General features: G+C 35.1%; 1 protein-coding gene across 2 annotated transcripts; it reads left to right on the top strand.

Annotated features, from left to right (window-relative positions):
- The first annotated feature begins 915 nt into the window (after nt 1–915).
- On the top strand, nt 916–15,855 carry LOC145596621 (uncharacterized). Of its 2 annotated transcripts, XM_081652823.1 has the most exons (23): nt 916–1,401; nt 2,700–2,954; nt 3,046–3,170; nt 3,296–3,340; nt 5,307–5,388; nt 5,501–5,569; nt 5,802–5,972; nt 6,058–6,123; nt 6,268–6,336; nt 6,756–6,827; nt 6,907–6,968; nt 8,327–8,605; nt 9,964–10,100; nt 10,219–10,313; nt 10,382–10,420; nt 10,497–10,556; nt 10,993–11,094; nt 11,696–11,744; nt 11,828–11,886; nt 12,700–12,764; nt 12,881–12,932; nt 15,262–15,375; nt 15,545–15,855. In XM_081652823.1, the coding sequence occupies exons 1-22, from the start codon at nt 1,228–1,230 to the stop codon at nt 15,325–15,327; spliced, it is 2,193 nt and encodes a 730-aa protein (XP_081508949.1). In that variant the 5' UTR covers nt 916–1,227; the 3' UTR covers nt 15,328–15,375; nt 15,545–15,855. The 2 variants fall into 2 exon arrangements, with proteins under 2 accessions (XP_081508949.1, XP_081508948.1); XM_081652822.1 differs by having other exon boundaries at nt 15,262–15,855.
- The last annotated feature ends 860 nt before the right edge of the window (nt 15,856–16,715 follow it).

Genomic DNA, 16,715 nt, shown 5'->3' on the forward strand with positions numbered 1-16,715 from the left:
TTAGTTATAAAATATAGAGTAATAATGCATGATATTAAGTTGCTTTCATCTTTCAATGAGAAATTCAAATATATGTATTCCCCTTGTAATTAGAATGATGACCATAATTACAGGCAAATTGTAAGCAGTCAAACTATTATAATTGTGCTCGATCTTTTATGAATGTGCGAATCTTGCCAAAAGACATTAATAACACACGTGAAGTTTTTAATCAGATCCCGCGATTATTGGTAAAGGTAAAATCCACACTTTTATACAAAAGTCCATCTATTATGAACTTTAACGACTTTAAAAATAGCAATAATCATTACAGGCTAGAAATTTTTTGTCATTAAAAACGCTCACATATCTCTGCAAAGTTCATGCTAGACATTCAAAAATCAAAATCACAACCTCTCAAAAGTCCAATAATATTTCTACTATAATATTATTTAATCTATACATCTCACTATTAGAAGATATCAAACCATACAATTATCAAAACCTTGGAATCATTATAGTGGCGTGAAACACACACACACACCCTAAACACAAAACACAACATTACAGCATCATTAGCTTTTCCCTTTTAAGCAACTCATTTTACAATCCCTAAATTCACATTAAAAAAATCACCTTTTTAATGGCCCAAAATCACCCAAAAAATAATTTCCATAATTATCAATATTACACCCTAAAATTACAAGTTTTTATTTTTTATTCCAAAAATCCCTAGAATTTGCCACGCCAAGTTGGCCAAAAATTGGCATTCACGTGTTAAAGAAGAAATCAACGACCTTTCTTTTGACACGTCAAAAGTACTTCTTCCCTAGCCCTTGGATCTGCTTAAATATCAGTCAACGGGGTCCGTTTTCCTTAGCTTATTTACATACACAATTACACACCCAAATAAATTATAAATAAAAATTCATAAATACAATAAAAGCTGCAAAATTCCCAAATATCGCATTTTTTGACGAACTCCCCAAAAAAAATTATTCAAAATTAAATTAAAAAAGTAGGTGGTGCTCCTGCTAGTAAAAGAAATCCCAGAATCTTTAATTTTAATTTTAATTTTTTAATTTTTGGGTTTGAGATATTCAATTTGTAGGAGAAGAAGGGGGAGGAGAGAGAGTATATAAATACCCCGTGAAATTCTGAAAAGAGGTTTTAGTTTTTGGTGGTATTGAAATCCAGTAAGTGGTTTTGGAGTTGGAAATTGAGTGGTTTTCCGAGCGGTTTTAGGGCATGGGGAGGTCCGGCCATGGTATACGGAGTTATTCTGTTAACTCTAATGACTATAAGCTTCTAGAAGAAATTGGATTTGGTGCAAGTGCGACGGTTTTCCGAGCGATCTATCTTCCGTATAATGAGGTCGTTGCTATCAAGTGTTTGGATCTTGATCGATGCAATAGTAATTTGGTTCGTTTTCTCTTTAATTTTCTGTTGACTACTGTTTTTTGATCGATCGTTATTTTTTTTTAATTAAATTGGGAATTTTTTGATTGATTTTGAGGTTTTTAGTGTAGTTTTTAGTGTAATTGCTTCAATATTGGATAAATTTATCGATTTTATTGTTTTGCAATGATCTGTTTTGCTTTTTCTGCATTGTATTTGATTTAATTTTGGTCTGATATACTGAAAGTTTGGAAATTGTGGCTGTGAATGCTTGAATTTTGGTTGCATGCATGGAAATTGGTTTTGTTTTGCAGTGTAAATTAACGGTTTAAGCTATGTTAGTTGAAATCAACAATTTTTTTTACTCTTTGTTGTGCTTATTAGTTACTTGTATTTAATTCCTCGCAATCAAGGAGGTTTAATTGTTCTACGAAATGACCTTTTATAACAGTTGAATCGTTCTCACGCACTCTATATCATTCAAGCTCAGTAGGGATGTTTTGGATATTTCTAATATTAGCAGTACTAAGGAAAGGTGACAGTTTTTCCACGGACATTGAAAAATAGTGCATGTGACCATCCTTTCTGGAAGAAGGGAATGGTGAGAAACCACATGCACACAAGGCGCTTAAGGCGAGGACAGAGTGAGGGAGGGAGGGAGACTTTCCTTTTCTCATTAACCATTTGTAAATTCTTTTAATTAATCCCTTCCTCTTTCTGTAGGTTATTCAATTTTCTGTTAGAGGTTTTTATCTGGGTCAGAGACGACGCCAAACTGATTCAGTAGGGTTTAAGGGCTAACCATAATGATATGTTAACTCCTGATGTTTATGATTTGACACGCGAACTTATAGCATACTAAATCATCATCTTGTGTCATACCATGAAATAACATAAAACCTGCTTACCCCTTCGAGTGCCCAGAAGCTTCTGTCTTTACCTTTTGCACGCAAGTCGTATGTTCCCTTGAGCCTTGATCCATAAGGGAACTACTGTTCTGCAACTTCATGGGAAAATTTGGCAAGACGTTTGATTTAGTCCATTGTAATCGAAATTTCAAATTTGGAACGATTTGTTATTTTAATGAATTTAATCCTAGTAATAATTAATAGTCTGGCCTGTTTATTGAAAACTACCTTAATTAAAAAAAAAAACCCCTAGTCCATCTTTTTTACAGAATAGAGAGCTTTACATCTGTTGGTTATTGAACATCTATAAGAAACAATGGTAGTGCCTACAGCATCTTTATTCAGGCAAATGAAAGCAAACAGTTTGCATATGTTAATATCCATTTCATCTTAAATAATGTCGATCTTATGCAGGATGACATTAGAAGGGAGGCACAAATGATGAGTCTGATTGATCATCCAAATGTAGTCAGAGCTTTTTGTTCATTTGTTGTGGATCGAAATCTGTGGGTTGTTATGCCATTCATGGCCGAAGGTTCTTGCCTACACCTGATGAAGACAGCGTACCCAGATGGCTTTGAGGAACCTGTGATTTGCTCTATATTGAAAGAAACTCTGAAGGCTTTGGAGTATCTCCATCAACATGGACATATTCATCGTGATGTTAAGGTTATTTACTAATGCTGTATTGATGAGTATGCAGTGCATGTTGAAAATAAGAAGATATTGACTTTATTTCTTTAATTCTACTTTTTTTCAGGCTGGAAACATTCTACTTGATACTAATGGGCTCGTGAAGCTTGCTGATTTTGGTGTTTCTGCTTGCATGTTCGATAGTGGTGATAGGCAGCGGTCAAGAAATACATTTGTTGGAACTCCATGCTGGTGGGAGCTGTTTGCTCAACTTTTTTTTAGTTACCATTTGTTCTAGTTTGTGAAAGTTTTCCATCTGCTCATTTTTGAATTGGCGCTATGCCAGTATAAATGCTTAATTTATATTCTGTTTTCAGGATGGCCCCTGAGGTTTTGCAACCAGGAAGTGGATATAATTTCAAGTACGTCTTTTTTTTTTTTTTTCCTTTATTTATTTATTTTTATACTTCCTCCGTTTTTTTAGATGCATCACTTTCTATAAATGGAAGTTTCAATTTAGATGCATCACTTTCCTTTTTAGATAATAAATGCTCTCTATCTCTCTCATATCACACGGGCCTTTTTTTTTCCCTCTCTATCCCTCTCTACTCCATAAATTGCTTAGGAGTACGTGAATTCAAAAGTGATGAATTTAAAATACGGAGAAAGTATTATATTTATGAAAGTTATTAATTTCTTTGTCAGTTTTACTTGCAAGTAAACCATCATTATTTTGTATGGTTGGGATGTGTTTTTTCAATTTAGTGAACTTGGTGAGTTGTGAGTCCATTTTTCATTCAAGTATTGATAAGAAGAGAGATTTTTTTGGTACTCTTCAGCTGTCCAGCTACACTGCTATGCATAAATATAGTAAAATGATAGGAGGGTTTAAAATTGAAGCCGCCAGTCCACCTCATAGAAGATACTTATGGGTAATTATGGTGCTTGAATTAATATGTATGAATAATTGTGCACCCCCACCCCCTACCCTACACACAAACACATGCACACACAACCAGGAAAATAAAATAAAAATCAATGCGAAGTCATCTCAGGTTTTAGTCTCTAGCATATATTATGATGGATCAGATAAATCTTTCTCAAGTTTCAAGAAGTTTAAATACTCCCAAAGCAAGCTAAAGTATAATTGAATTCATGGCCTCCTTTTCCTTCACTTTATTTTTATCTCTCCAGTCCCCACCCCTATCTCTTATAAGATTCTCTTTGTGTTTCTGCCTTAAGCAACTCCTAACTGAGTTTAATAGTAATATCCACAACACTCCCCAAGCTTGGCCGATGTGAAAAGTATCCTAGATACCCCTCTAAATGAATTAATATTTCCATATTGACTTTCACATGTGTTGATGCACAACTTTCACTATTAATTTATCTAATCTAATTATCCATTCATTGAGAAAAATCCAACAATTTCTCCATTTCTAAGTGCGATTTGTAGGGGAAGTATGATTTTTTGGAGAGGAAAGACAGAGAGATAAAAATGTGGTCTCATGTGATAATGAGATGTCGAGAGAAATCATCGCCAAAAGTGTTGGTGTTGCACCTCATTATGTAACTTCTAGAAAGGGTAAATGTTGCTCTTGTAAGAATATAGAGGAGGTAATTTCTCTCTCTACCTTTTTCTTACACCCGCCAGCCTTTTCACTCCATCTCTCTTACTTCACCTACTATCTTTTTACACCCACTCTACTTTTTTGAAGTATTATTAATCTACATATATACTGAGTTGTACAAATAAATGGGTAGTATTAATAGGAAAATTTGTATGCAGTAAGACATGTGATTGGTGCAAATGTCTATGAAACAAAGTAATATAAATTGAAGATCGCTAGATCAGACATATGAAGTAAGACACCTGTTGAAGTATCCACCAGAATGTAGGACTGGTTTACTATTATTTACAGCAAAGATGCTCTTATGACTAATCTATGCTCATTATGCAACTATTGACGGACAAATGTCAAAGTTTCACAACCAATAGCTGAAAATTGCCAGAGATACCAAAGAGGCCGTAAAGCAATTGTTTTGAATTCAACTAAGATTACTACAGTAAATTCACAAGAAGGATTGCTTGATGTTTCAACTAAGACTACTATAGGACTGATTGTAAAAGTGAAATCTTTTACCTTCCTTATGTATGACAGAAGTTACTTCAATCTGCTCAATTGTAAAGCCTCTAAGTACCATTCTCGGGACCAGATGGGCATTACCCTTTTTTTTTTTTTTTTTTTTTTGAGATTTGTAATCAGCATGAGGGATTAATTTAGAAACAGAATCAAGTTTTTAAAAGAGGAATTTTCTTTTTAGGGTGCATAAGTTACTGCTTTGATAATAATTGAACATGTTGCTGAGTGCATTCTGCTTGTTCAGGGCTGACATATGGTCATTTGGAATTACTGCACTTGAGTTAGCTCATGGTCATGCTCCCTTCTCAAAATATCCTCCAATGAAGGTTCTTATGTGATTACTTAATTTCTATTACTCAGCAATTTTATGGTCATTTGGAATAACTGCACTTCAGTGATGCTTGATTCTGAAATTTTTCCCCTGCGTGTCAATTTTAGGTTTTGCTTATGACTATACAGAATGCTCCTCCAGGACTTGATTATGATCGTGATAAAAAATTCTCAAAGGTTATTTGTTTCTTCATGTCAGTAACTTTATCTATTGTGTTTCTTTCAGTAATGTTGCTTTATGGTTAAAATACGTCTGAATTAGGTTGTGGCTTGTATTGTTTACAGTCATTTTGAAGTTTTCTTAATCAATCAACATGGGTGTTGTTGGGCTCCTTTATTAACCTGTATTACTAGTCTTTTGTTCAATGCTGACATTTTTCTGATTAGAGTATTTCTAGTTGTTGATCAGTCTTTTAAAGAAATGGTTGCAATGTGCCTGGTGAAAGATCAAGCAAAGCGACCAACTGCTGAGAAGCTACTCAAGCATTCTTTTTTTAAGCATGCCAAGCCACCTGAGCTTTCTGTGAAGAAACTGTTAGCAGACTTGCCACCATTATGGGATCGTGTGAAAGCCCTGCAGGTCAACCTGTTAGATCTTTGTTCTGTTATGTTTGGTAGTTGTTTTGATGGTGCAGGAGTTTATTTTGGTTTTTTAAATTCTGCAGCTTAGAGATGCTGCTCAACTTGCTTTGAAGAGAATGCCCTCAGCAGAGCAAGAGGCTATATCACAGGTACGGCATCTGTAGTCTGTGAATTTTAGTTGCATCTAGCTTTATATGAGTTATGATATTATGTTTCTCTTTCACTTTAATTAATTTTCAAATGGTTTGTCATCTTATCAATAGCATTAACTGTTTTGTGCTCTTTTACGCCAGAATGAATACAAGAGAGGTGTTAGTGCTTGGAACTTTGACATTGAGGACTTGAAAGCACAGGCTGCACTGGTGAGTACTCCCTATGACCTCCGCCCCATAAAAATTGCCCCAATTTTCATTTTTCTGTCTCTGCTTGTCTTTCCACTATGCTCTCTCATTATAGTAGGAAAAAGACAATATATCCTACCTGCTTCTATTATGCTGATGTCTTTAAAAAGTTATGTGAAAAAATCATTTGGGGCAATCTAAAAGGATAGAGGAAGCAATATCTTTGTTTTGTTGATTCACCATCACCATAATAATCAATACCAATTTAAGGACAAGGTGACTTACTTCTCGATTCCAGGTAGCACATCATTAGTTAGAAAATAAATGTATCAGCATATCGCTGCACTGAAACTTTGGCTTGAAACTGATACTCTAAACCTGTTTGTCACTAAACTTGGACATCTTTCGCCTTGATCTAAGCCATCATGTTTGTCTTTTAGGTGCAAGATGATGAGGATCTGTCAGAAATTAAGGAAGCTGATGAAAGTGTAAAATATGCTCATAACAGTAAGGTATTAGTCATGTGAGATTTTTTATTAATTATATAGAAAGTGTGATGCTTATCTTGTAATTGTCTGTAACTTTTGTCAGGATGCATCAGACTTTGGATCTGTTTCAGGAAAATCTATTCCATCAAACAATTTTGTTCGCAGGTATTAAGTTTTGAGGATTGAATATTTTCTCTGAGTGAATAATTTGGGATTTTATTGAAAAGACCTAGAATTCGAAATACGAAGTACGAAGTAATTGCATCCATTTCTTAATTTGTTGAAAACTGAAGATTTCTGCCATACTACTTTTGAACCTGTTAAGTTAACCTGTATTGCACTTTTACTATTGGAAGGATTTAGATTGGGTAATCAGAGTATGAATGTCAATGGTTTTAGGTATGTTAAAAACTACAGAAATGTAGTACTTTTTATTTTTGCAGGTGGGAATTTGTCAGATATGTGAGAATGATTGTAGATATTGTTATTTTCTGTGTTGTTAATGTTGTCATTATTGGCCCTCCAATATCCGAGGGCATGTTGCACAATAAATTATGTTAACTGCTGTGAGAAAATTGTTAACTTCTAGAAGATCATACTGTTATGTTATGTAGTGATTAGTCAATGCAGGCAACTGATCTTGAGGTATCAGGATAATACAGTGATATAACCAAAGGGGGGGATCAGGCAATTGATTGATTTTACTGAGGGCATCCTTAATTGTAATATTATATTCTGAATCTGGGTAATTGGGACTAGGAGAAAATTACCATGTGCCCTAATATGATTGCTGATTGCTATAATGACTAATAGTGCAATCAGCTGCGGTCATCAGATTTGAAATCTTGGGCATGAAAGAGGAAAGTGAAGATATTAGAAAAGGTAGACTGTGCAAGAAAGAAGGGGGCAGTATAAGGGACGAGAAAGGGTTGAAATCCTAGTAAAATATAGTAAAATAAGCTGCATTTATTTGCTAGTAGCCTGAAATAATTAAGGCTGATCTTTGATACTAATTTGGGCTAGAGAGTTATTTATGATATCTACTTCTTATTTATCTATTTACGTGAGCTGTCAGCCTGTCACAGTCATGGATTTTTTGGATGCATTTTGAATATGCATGCTGCGTAAATGTTGAAGTTGTAACATAAATTTCAGATATTAACTATGTTCTAACAAACATAGAAATTATATTACAAGTACCATTTCCCAACCTGTGTCCAAAAATCCAAATTTATTCGACCGTTACTTTGTCCCAATGTTTTGGGTCATGGTGAGTCTAACATTATACATACCCGCATCAATAACATTGTTCAAAATAGAGGGAAGATTAACCGTGAGAGCTTAAAAGCATTTCATATTGAAGTCAGATCATAACGAGGCTGGTGCCGAACAAACCTTGATACGTCATGGGGACATTGGGTTATGGAATTTTGTATTATGGAATGGTAGTCCAATCATGGAGCTAATAAAGTTGATTTTGAGGTGGATATTTTTTTTGTGTGATTAACACCTCACTGTTGCAGAAAACAAGGTTATGCCGATGAGGCTGCTGTTACGCCAACTGAAGATGGTATGTGTAAAGTCGGAACTGGAAATGAGTCTGATGTTGGTGGTCATGGTAAAAATATTCTAGAGAAAGATGGAGCAGATCTCGGGTCGGGAGCACATGCGTGTGAGGTGGACTCAGTACAAGTAAAGGCTAATTCTCAAGTAGTGAAAGGTCGTCAAAGTCAGAGTGGGCCACTTGTGCCTGGAAATGTGGTAGGTCAGACATCTACAGACAGGGGCCGTTTTTGTGAAAGGTTGGTTTTAGTTTCTTCCAAAATATTGATGATGATGCCTTTCATAAAGAAAGGGAAAGGAGAAAAATGTAAATAGTTTATTTGCAACTTTGCTTCAACGTGAAGCTTAAAGCATAAACACTTATCTTGATGTACTTCCTCCGTTCTTTTTAATGCAACATTTAAAATTTTACACAATTCAAACTTACTATTTTGATCATCTTTTGTGATTGTATGTTTAAAAAAATATAGCCATGTGGGAACTTGCTAGATTCGTTTCGTTATAAGTTTTTCAAAGTATCAAGTTTTTATTACTTTTACGATAATTAGAGATATCACAGGTATAAAATGTGCATTGGCAAGTGTGATATTCCCAATGTTGCAGTAAAAAAAAAAAACAGCGGAAGTATTATGCATGCAAGGTTTAATTGTGGATGTAATATTTTTTTCCCCTCCATTTCATTTTGATTTTTTGCTTAAAATCTTTAATTCCAGCTAGTTGCAATTTGAGGGAATATTTTTAATGATTCACGATATGTATTATAATAAAAAAAACATAGTCATGTAGGGTCTTGTTTAATTTCTTTCAATGTGCTTTAAAAATATCATTTAAACTTTTCATGTAGAAGGGGTTTGACTATTTTCCCCTGAAAGCCTGGGGCCTTATACATCTTACCAGGCAAACTCCATCAACACATTATACTGTGAACATACATGTTTCATTGCCAAAAATCCTTTTGACTGCTAACATTTAAAAGTAAAACAGCATCGAGTATTAAAGGGTTATTTAAAAACAATTCAAAAAAAAAAAAAATCCCCTACACTCACTTCTCCTTGCCTAAGGCACCTCTGATCACTTCCCCTATCCTCCCCATTATCATTGGAAGACCAGTACTGCATCCCATCAGTGCCATTAACTACTTTATAGGCTTCTTGAGATAGAGGAAAAGGAGTGAAACAGGAACTTTTTTTGGTGATGGAGATGGTTATAGTTGAGAGATCAAAGACATAGAGAAATGAGTTTCAGAGGTTTGTTTCACAATGGCATTAACTTTTTTTTATTAGTGTGGGTAATTTGTCTTTTAAACAACCACCTTCAGGGTACCAGAATGTATTCAAATTTGCAGGGGCATTTTGGCTTTTTTGTAAAATCTATAGGGTACCATTGGAAATTTCCCTTAAATTTATCCTCTTTTTAAAGGACAAATTGTATCCATCTTTTCCCTCCTACGAGCTGTATGTTCATACAACCTTTGTACGTTTCAAAAATTGTTTCAGCAATGTAGTTGTGCTGCATGTTAGTTCATATTCCATTTTTTTTTTTTTTTATGTTAAGTTCTGCAGATTTGAAACTCTGGCATATTGGTTTTGATCAACAGGCCTGAGAATGAAAGTCACTCTATAGCGGAGAAAAGTAACCGTGGTTCACGCAGGGCACCAAGCTTTAGTGGCCCACTGATGTTACCAACACGAGCTTCAGCAAATAGCTTGTCAGCACCGATTAAACCTTCAGGAGGTAACACATATCTTATAAGCTTGCATTATTTTGTTAAGGAAATGTTTTGCTGGCATTTTTGTGCTGTAATCATATCTGCATTCATTTTCCTGCAAGTTTGAAATATTTGTGGCTCCAGGATACAGAGAATCTTTAGACGAAAAATCGAAGGCGAATTTGGTTCAAATAAAGGGCCGCTTCTCCGTAACATCAGAGAGTTTAGATGTTGTTAAGGTAAGGGTCCACAATGATGCATGGCCTCTTTTTAAATGTGTGTGACTCTGACACTTATTATTTGTTAGGATATGACATCTTCTTCTTCTGCTCGGAGATCTTCACAGGTAAGTTAACTCCATTGTATGACAATTTTTACAACACTGATGTGATGCCTACCTAACTTTTACCCGTCCTTTTCAGGGCTCACCTTTGAGAAAGTCAGCAAGTGTTGGCGATTGGATTTCTGAATCAAAGCAGACCGTAAGTCTCATATCTTTGTATCTTGAGATTTTATGATTTCCCCAAGCATTCTTCTATGATATTTTTTATTGCTTCGAGTTTTTAAGAAAATATCTGTTAGCTATGTGTGCTTTTATGAATACTGTAGTATATGTTTTCTTGTCCAATGCTGACTATTTTTGTATAAAACACACAAATATATGAACAAAATAATTGGAGGTAGAGTTCTATTGATGTTGCATTTTTAGATGATATCGGTTTTGAAATATTTTACAATTATATGGCTTAGTAAACACTTAGGCTTAATTTGATGGACCTTATAAATAACAGTTAATCTCAGTAAAAGCTGTATCTGAAACTTAATTCTAGATTATTCTAAACATGATGACCTAGATATGTTGTTTTCTGCTCTGTTTTCCATTATCAATCTTTATTTTTTTTTGTGAAATATTGTCAGATAACCCGTCAACCTTCTGGAGACGTAAGCAGTTCTAATGTGTCTGCATCGCTTCTCTTGCCTCACCTTCAAAATCTCTTTCAACAGACTGCAATCCAGCAGGTAGAGGATGAAAATGCCCTGATTTTTAATCTATCATTAGTTGTATTAAATTTTGGATGCATTTGATGAATACCAACGTACCACAACATTTCAAGCCTTTGTTCTGGTTTATTTTTTTCAGACCAATTTTACATTAGTATTACCTCAGTTCTTTTTTTTTTTTTTTTTTTTTTTGGTTCCATTTGACTTTTTCTACAGTTTATAATTCAAGAATTTGCTTACTTATAAAATATTATAAAATGTCCCACATGAATATGCCATTTCCTTTATTATTCAATGAAAACCCTATGGTCTAAGACTCTAAGCTTCTTACTTTATAAGTAGAATATATTAATTGGGTCAAACTAGAAAGAATGGAGGGTAGTTAATTTTGTGTAAGGCTCATTAACTTATATATTTTTTAATCGAGCACTCTTGTAGAATATTCTCTTTGTATATAAAATATATCAGAAAATCTCTCTTTCTTTTTTCTTTCTTTGGGCGTTTGGGGTAGAATCATCATAAAATCTACTCCGTAGTAAGAGCTCAACCATTGTTTATATATTTATATGTACTTGAAAGCTGAAAAGGTACTGAAACTTGTTTTTTGAATAATGATCAGGATCTGATATCGAGCTTGTTAAATAGCTTGCAATCAACTGAAGTCGAAGGTGAGTGCAAATTATGCCAGTTGCTTCTTGTATAACTACATATTGGCTATTAAGTGAGGCCCTCTTAATCTGTTTTCTTGTAGGTTGTCAAAATGGAAGGCCTCCAACAGTGCCACTATCTGGAAGTCCAGAAAATGGAAGTGTAAGTTTTGAGAGCTATTCTATTGTCACCCAAACTTCCAGACTTTTGGTGGAGCAACTTCAATTCAATTATGTTGGAACCTATGTTAATATTAAATAATGTAACCCTACTTTATAGTTTGCTTTCATATTCTTTTCATGTGATTACAGATACTACATCCGTTCCTCTTTTAATGTTACTCTTTCTGTTTACATCCATTCCTTTTTGTTTGTTACACATGTACATCCCTATTTTGGCAAAGTTTTCCCCCTTACCCCTCCTGCAACACTCTCTTTCCTATTTGTGCCTACACAAACTCCACTCAAGTACTTAACAGTAATTTCTTTCCTACTTTTTCTTGCATTAAGCCCACTTACAACACTCTTTTTCCTACTTTAAATTATACATGCCCCCTCACCTAATCCCTCCCATACTCTTCTAATTATGTGTATCTAAAATAACTGTATCTATTCAAAGGCAAGATAGTTTTACTTAGCCTTCTTTTGAGTAAACCTTGTTGTATTTGGCATGATGTCAAGTAGTGAAGTTTTGCCATAAGATGTGGCACAAATCTCTTAAGAGCAATTTCATGCTTCTTCTTTACTATATATATGTATGTCTGGAGATCAAGTAGCCACTCTGATATGAAATTTGTTGACTAGAATGAGATGTTGCCTCTCTCCCTCTCCCCGGGACAGCATGTATCTAGCAATTATGAAGCTGTTATTAAATTATCTTTGTGCAGCATGATTTACAAGTCTCTTTGATATCTCAACAAAAAATTTCTTTGCCTTGTGTTATCATTGCTAGTTTCTAATATCATATTGTTTACAGGTTGAGACAGTCGCTTCAGAAAGGGAACGATTACTTCTTAATAAGATATCGGACCTTCAAGCCAGGTTGAGTGACCTCTTATGAGTTTCGTTGTTTATAAATGTCATTGCCCTCCTCTTATATACGTAGTATATTTTCAGAAGGATTTTTTTGTATTTTCCTTATTCGATATGTTGTGCAGGATGGCTAATTTATCTGAAGAATTAAATGCCGAGAAACACAAATATGTGCTGGTAAGTTATATTTTGTTTGTAGTTTACCCTTCAATTTTGTTTGTCAAATCTGGGATTAGCTGGTGTTGATATAAGTATATAACTAGTACTTTAAATTTACCCTCCCTCTATTCCTCCAAGATTTTCTTAGATAGTAGATATTGTAGATCAGATACTAAGGAATGGAGGGAGTATGGTGGTCTCCTTGTACTTTTTGGGTTTTGGGATAGGACAGAGAAAGTGGATTAGAGTTGATAATCGTCCAAATTAGGTTTCATGTGTAGTGAGGCAAGCAAGAGTTAGGGGGGGGGGGGGGGGGGGTTAAAGCACGAGTGAAACTAAAGTCAGAGGCTTCATGAAATGGAAAGAAGATCTTTGTGGAACATGAGTGATACCCAAAAGGGAACATATAGAATGCACGAGGCCATGTAATTTGCTTTCACTCTGTAACTTTTACTTCCTCTGCTCCAAATTAGTTGACATGTATTCCTTTTTTGGGAGATTTCTTTTTAGTTGACATGGTATCTTTGGCAAGTTTTGTTTGGTTAAATTTTAATATCACCCTCACTCCTTAACCCCTCTTTCTCACAGTCATTACCATGGCTTATTTCCTCTCTCTTCCCTCATAGACACAATTACCCATTTTCTATGCCCTTCCATCTCCATCGTACTTCTCTCTATTTTCTCTGCACCTGGTTTCCCTCCTCCCCTCGTCAATCGTCACCGATATTCTCTCTGTCTCTCTCCTTTGAAGAAGCATTTTCTGGTGGTTAGGGCGAAAATTTAGATCAAGGAGACCGAAAACACCCAATCTTTTCCAAAACTTAGAACCAAATTGACGCATCTTTGTGTTCTCTACCTCCGCCACCGCTTTCCTTTCCTCCACTTCCAACATAGAGAATAAAAGCTCATCAAGGCTTTGAGCATCAAAGCCTATAATTATTGAATATAGCCCTTTACGAACGCAATGTGTGCGTGAGTTTTTATTTTTATTTTGGCATTATTAATTGCAAGATTTACTGCCCAATTTTTACTTATTAATGAAAATTCCTTAACCAAGAATCCAAGATGATAAAAAATCATGTACTCGTATCCCTACCTTTTAAAATGTTTGAGATAGCTCTTGTAAATAGTGTTGGGATAATTTATGCCCTCTAAAGTGATTATTTGCTTATTTGCCCTCATTAATGTTGATTGCCTCTTTGGTCACTTTGGAGCATATTATGTTAGTTCAAGCGTGTGCAGAAAGGGTTGTACACTGTTCATTGAATATATGAGCTTTTTTTTCTATAGATTATTATAAACTTTAGTAGCTATGCTTATAATCCTTTCCCAAAAAAAAAAAAAAAAAAAAAAAAAAAATAAATTTTTTATTTTGGCAAGGTTATAGAGACCCAACTGAAAAGTATTAAATATAGTAAATTCCTGCTTTCCCTGTTCAATTGGCCATAGCTTTCAAAGATTACTGTATTGGCTTTGGTGTGGTGATTTTGTTACCACACGGATATGGCCTTCTGCATTTATTGGTAGTCTGACCTTGTGAATTGCAATTGGTGCTGTCAGTTGGAGCTTTACTTTTCACAAAACATGAAGTTTTGACCCCCTCTGTCGATTCGGCCTGTATTCCTCATGCATATTGATGCATTTAAAACAGTCATACCTAGACACGGTTTGTGATATTGTTCTTTATTATGCTATCTTAAGCCTGGGCTAATTTTACTTTAAACCTTAGCATTTTTTTCGAGTGATGATTTTGGATACTCTGATAGTTGGTGGGCTCAGTGTAAAAATTATTATGCTGGAGAAAACAGAAATTTTTGTATTACTTAATTCTGGCATTGTCTATTTTCTCTGGTCTGTGGTCTCTGGGCTGTGGTTGTGTGAGAACCGAGAAGTCCTAGGTTCTACTAAATAACTAAATAATGAAAATGTGGCCCCTTTACTTCCCCATATTGCTTCTTCTCCAAAATCAAGGAGTTGTATTCTTGCTGGTCCAATCATTCTGAAATTGTTACAATCCAATTTCTCCTAATATTTAATTTGTTAACTGATAATATAGCCGAATCACATATTGTATCTTTTGGCGCATTGCTCTGGCCTGGTCAGTGACTGAGTGAGAAGTCCCTAGGTTGTGAGTGGCTGAATTGTCATGCAATTTCTGCCAACATTTATTTAAGTAACTTGGGAAACAGCTGTTGAATTGCAATCAGTATCTTTCAGCTCATTGCTCTATTGAAGTTGTAATTATAGTGAAAGGTTTATATAATACACTTTAGACTGAATGTAATTGATTGCTCCATGGAACATCCTAATCTTATAAATTAAAGGTGTATGCTTGTTTGCATTTCAGTTGCAACAACAGCTATCTGCAGTCTCCAGTCAAGAAGACGAAGATGGTATCGAAGTGGATACTTGAGGAAGCAACGTTAGTTTCTTGTACAGTGCGAGTATAGTGTATATTCAGGTAATAGGTCTTGATCTCACAAACCTATCCTTTGGCATGCTACAAGAGTAACTCAAGCTGGTGCCTTGTTTTGGTGAATATAGAGAGAAAATAGCTGCCGGTTCTCTGTTCTGGGTCTGGTTTCCATCCTTAGTTTTACAAGTATTGTATCCGAGCTGCTTTTTTGCAGATCCCTTGGCTTCTTGGAAAAAGAATGATGACGACGACAAATGATGACAACTAAAATTGTATTCTTGATTTATTTGTTCAAGGGATCTACATGAAGCTGATTCTGTTGAGTCTCAGTCTGAGAGGAGTGTGTATAGGCTGTTTCAAATACTCGGGGGTTGGTATTGATTTGTATTTTATTAAAATTCTATTTATTTTTTCTTCAATGGTTTGAGTAGAGCACCATATTGAATGCCTAGGAAATTAGAATAAGTTTTATGTGTATCTTTATTTTATATGGAAATTCTACCTACACCATTGTAGTTTTGACAATTCTATTTGGTACCAGAGAGAGAGAGAGAGAGAGTCAGATACCCCCTTCCTATTTAACATTCCTGTAAGTGCAAAGTTGGAATGACAAGCCACCACCATCACCCTCAGTGGCTGGCTGGCAGCTGCCATACCGCTTTTCGCTTCTCCCTTAAAGCCTTACCCTCACCTCAAAAAGCTCTGCAAACCCCCTTTTCTTCCACCGTTGTTCAACTCTCTATCCAAACAAAAGTCAATTTTTCCCTGCAAATCCATTTTCCAAATTAACACTGCATGCCTCCCTATCGTAACAAATTTTCCCTCTACTCAACCCGAAGAAGCAGGTTCTGTATGTTAATAGTGGATACCAGTGGTTCCTTCAGTTCTTCCATTGATGTTTGTTGGCTTCCTGGTATTTAGGTATCAGCTTTTGAGATTGATCTTTTGGGAATTGTGTAATGGTCTTTACTTTCAACATGATCAATGTTACTTGTATTATACTTTGAGGTGACTTTTTGACCGCTTCCATGGTTATCAACTTCTATGTTCATCTGTTAGACACATTCAGTGACTCAACACCTTGTTTGCAGAAAAAAACATAAATTTGGCGATTAAAAGTAGCCTCTTGGTTTGCGACTTTACAGTAGGGCCAAAGCAAGGCAATACAAAGTCATGCCAAGGCATAACATCTTAGTACATGATAATGAGGGGTGAGGTAAGGCATGAATGAGATGGTTCTGGTTTCCTTAGGAACCTTAGACATTACCTTGATGCTTAACAAGATTAGTCTGAAAAATAGTCTTTAGATGCTAAATTTGAAGGTTGTAATACATGTAATTGGACCATATTAAAGATTTTAGGCCAATTGTAAAAAACTCAATTGA

Source organism: Chenopodium album, chromosome 20, assembly GCF_948465745.1.
Source record: "Chenopodium album chromosome 20, dcCheAlbu1.1, whole genome shotgun sequence".
NCBI classification, from domain to species: Eukaryota; Viridiplantae; Streptophyta; class Magnoliopsida; order Caryophyllales; family Amaranthaceae; genus Chenopodium; species Chenopodium album.

Coding starts and splice junctions, on each gene's coding strand:
- LOC145596621 (XM_081652822.1), top strand. CDS start 1,228: ATGGGGAGGTCCGGCCATGGTATACGGAGTTATTCTGTTAACTCTAAT. Junction 6,124..6,267: donor AGCAAGAGGCTATATCACAG/GTACGGCATCTG, acceptor CTTTTACGCCAG/AATGAATACAAGAGAGGTGT. Junction 11,887..12,699: donor GAAGTCCAGAAAATGGAAGT/GTAAGTTTTGAG, acceptor TATTGTTTACAG/GTTGAGACAGTCGCTTCAGA.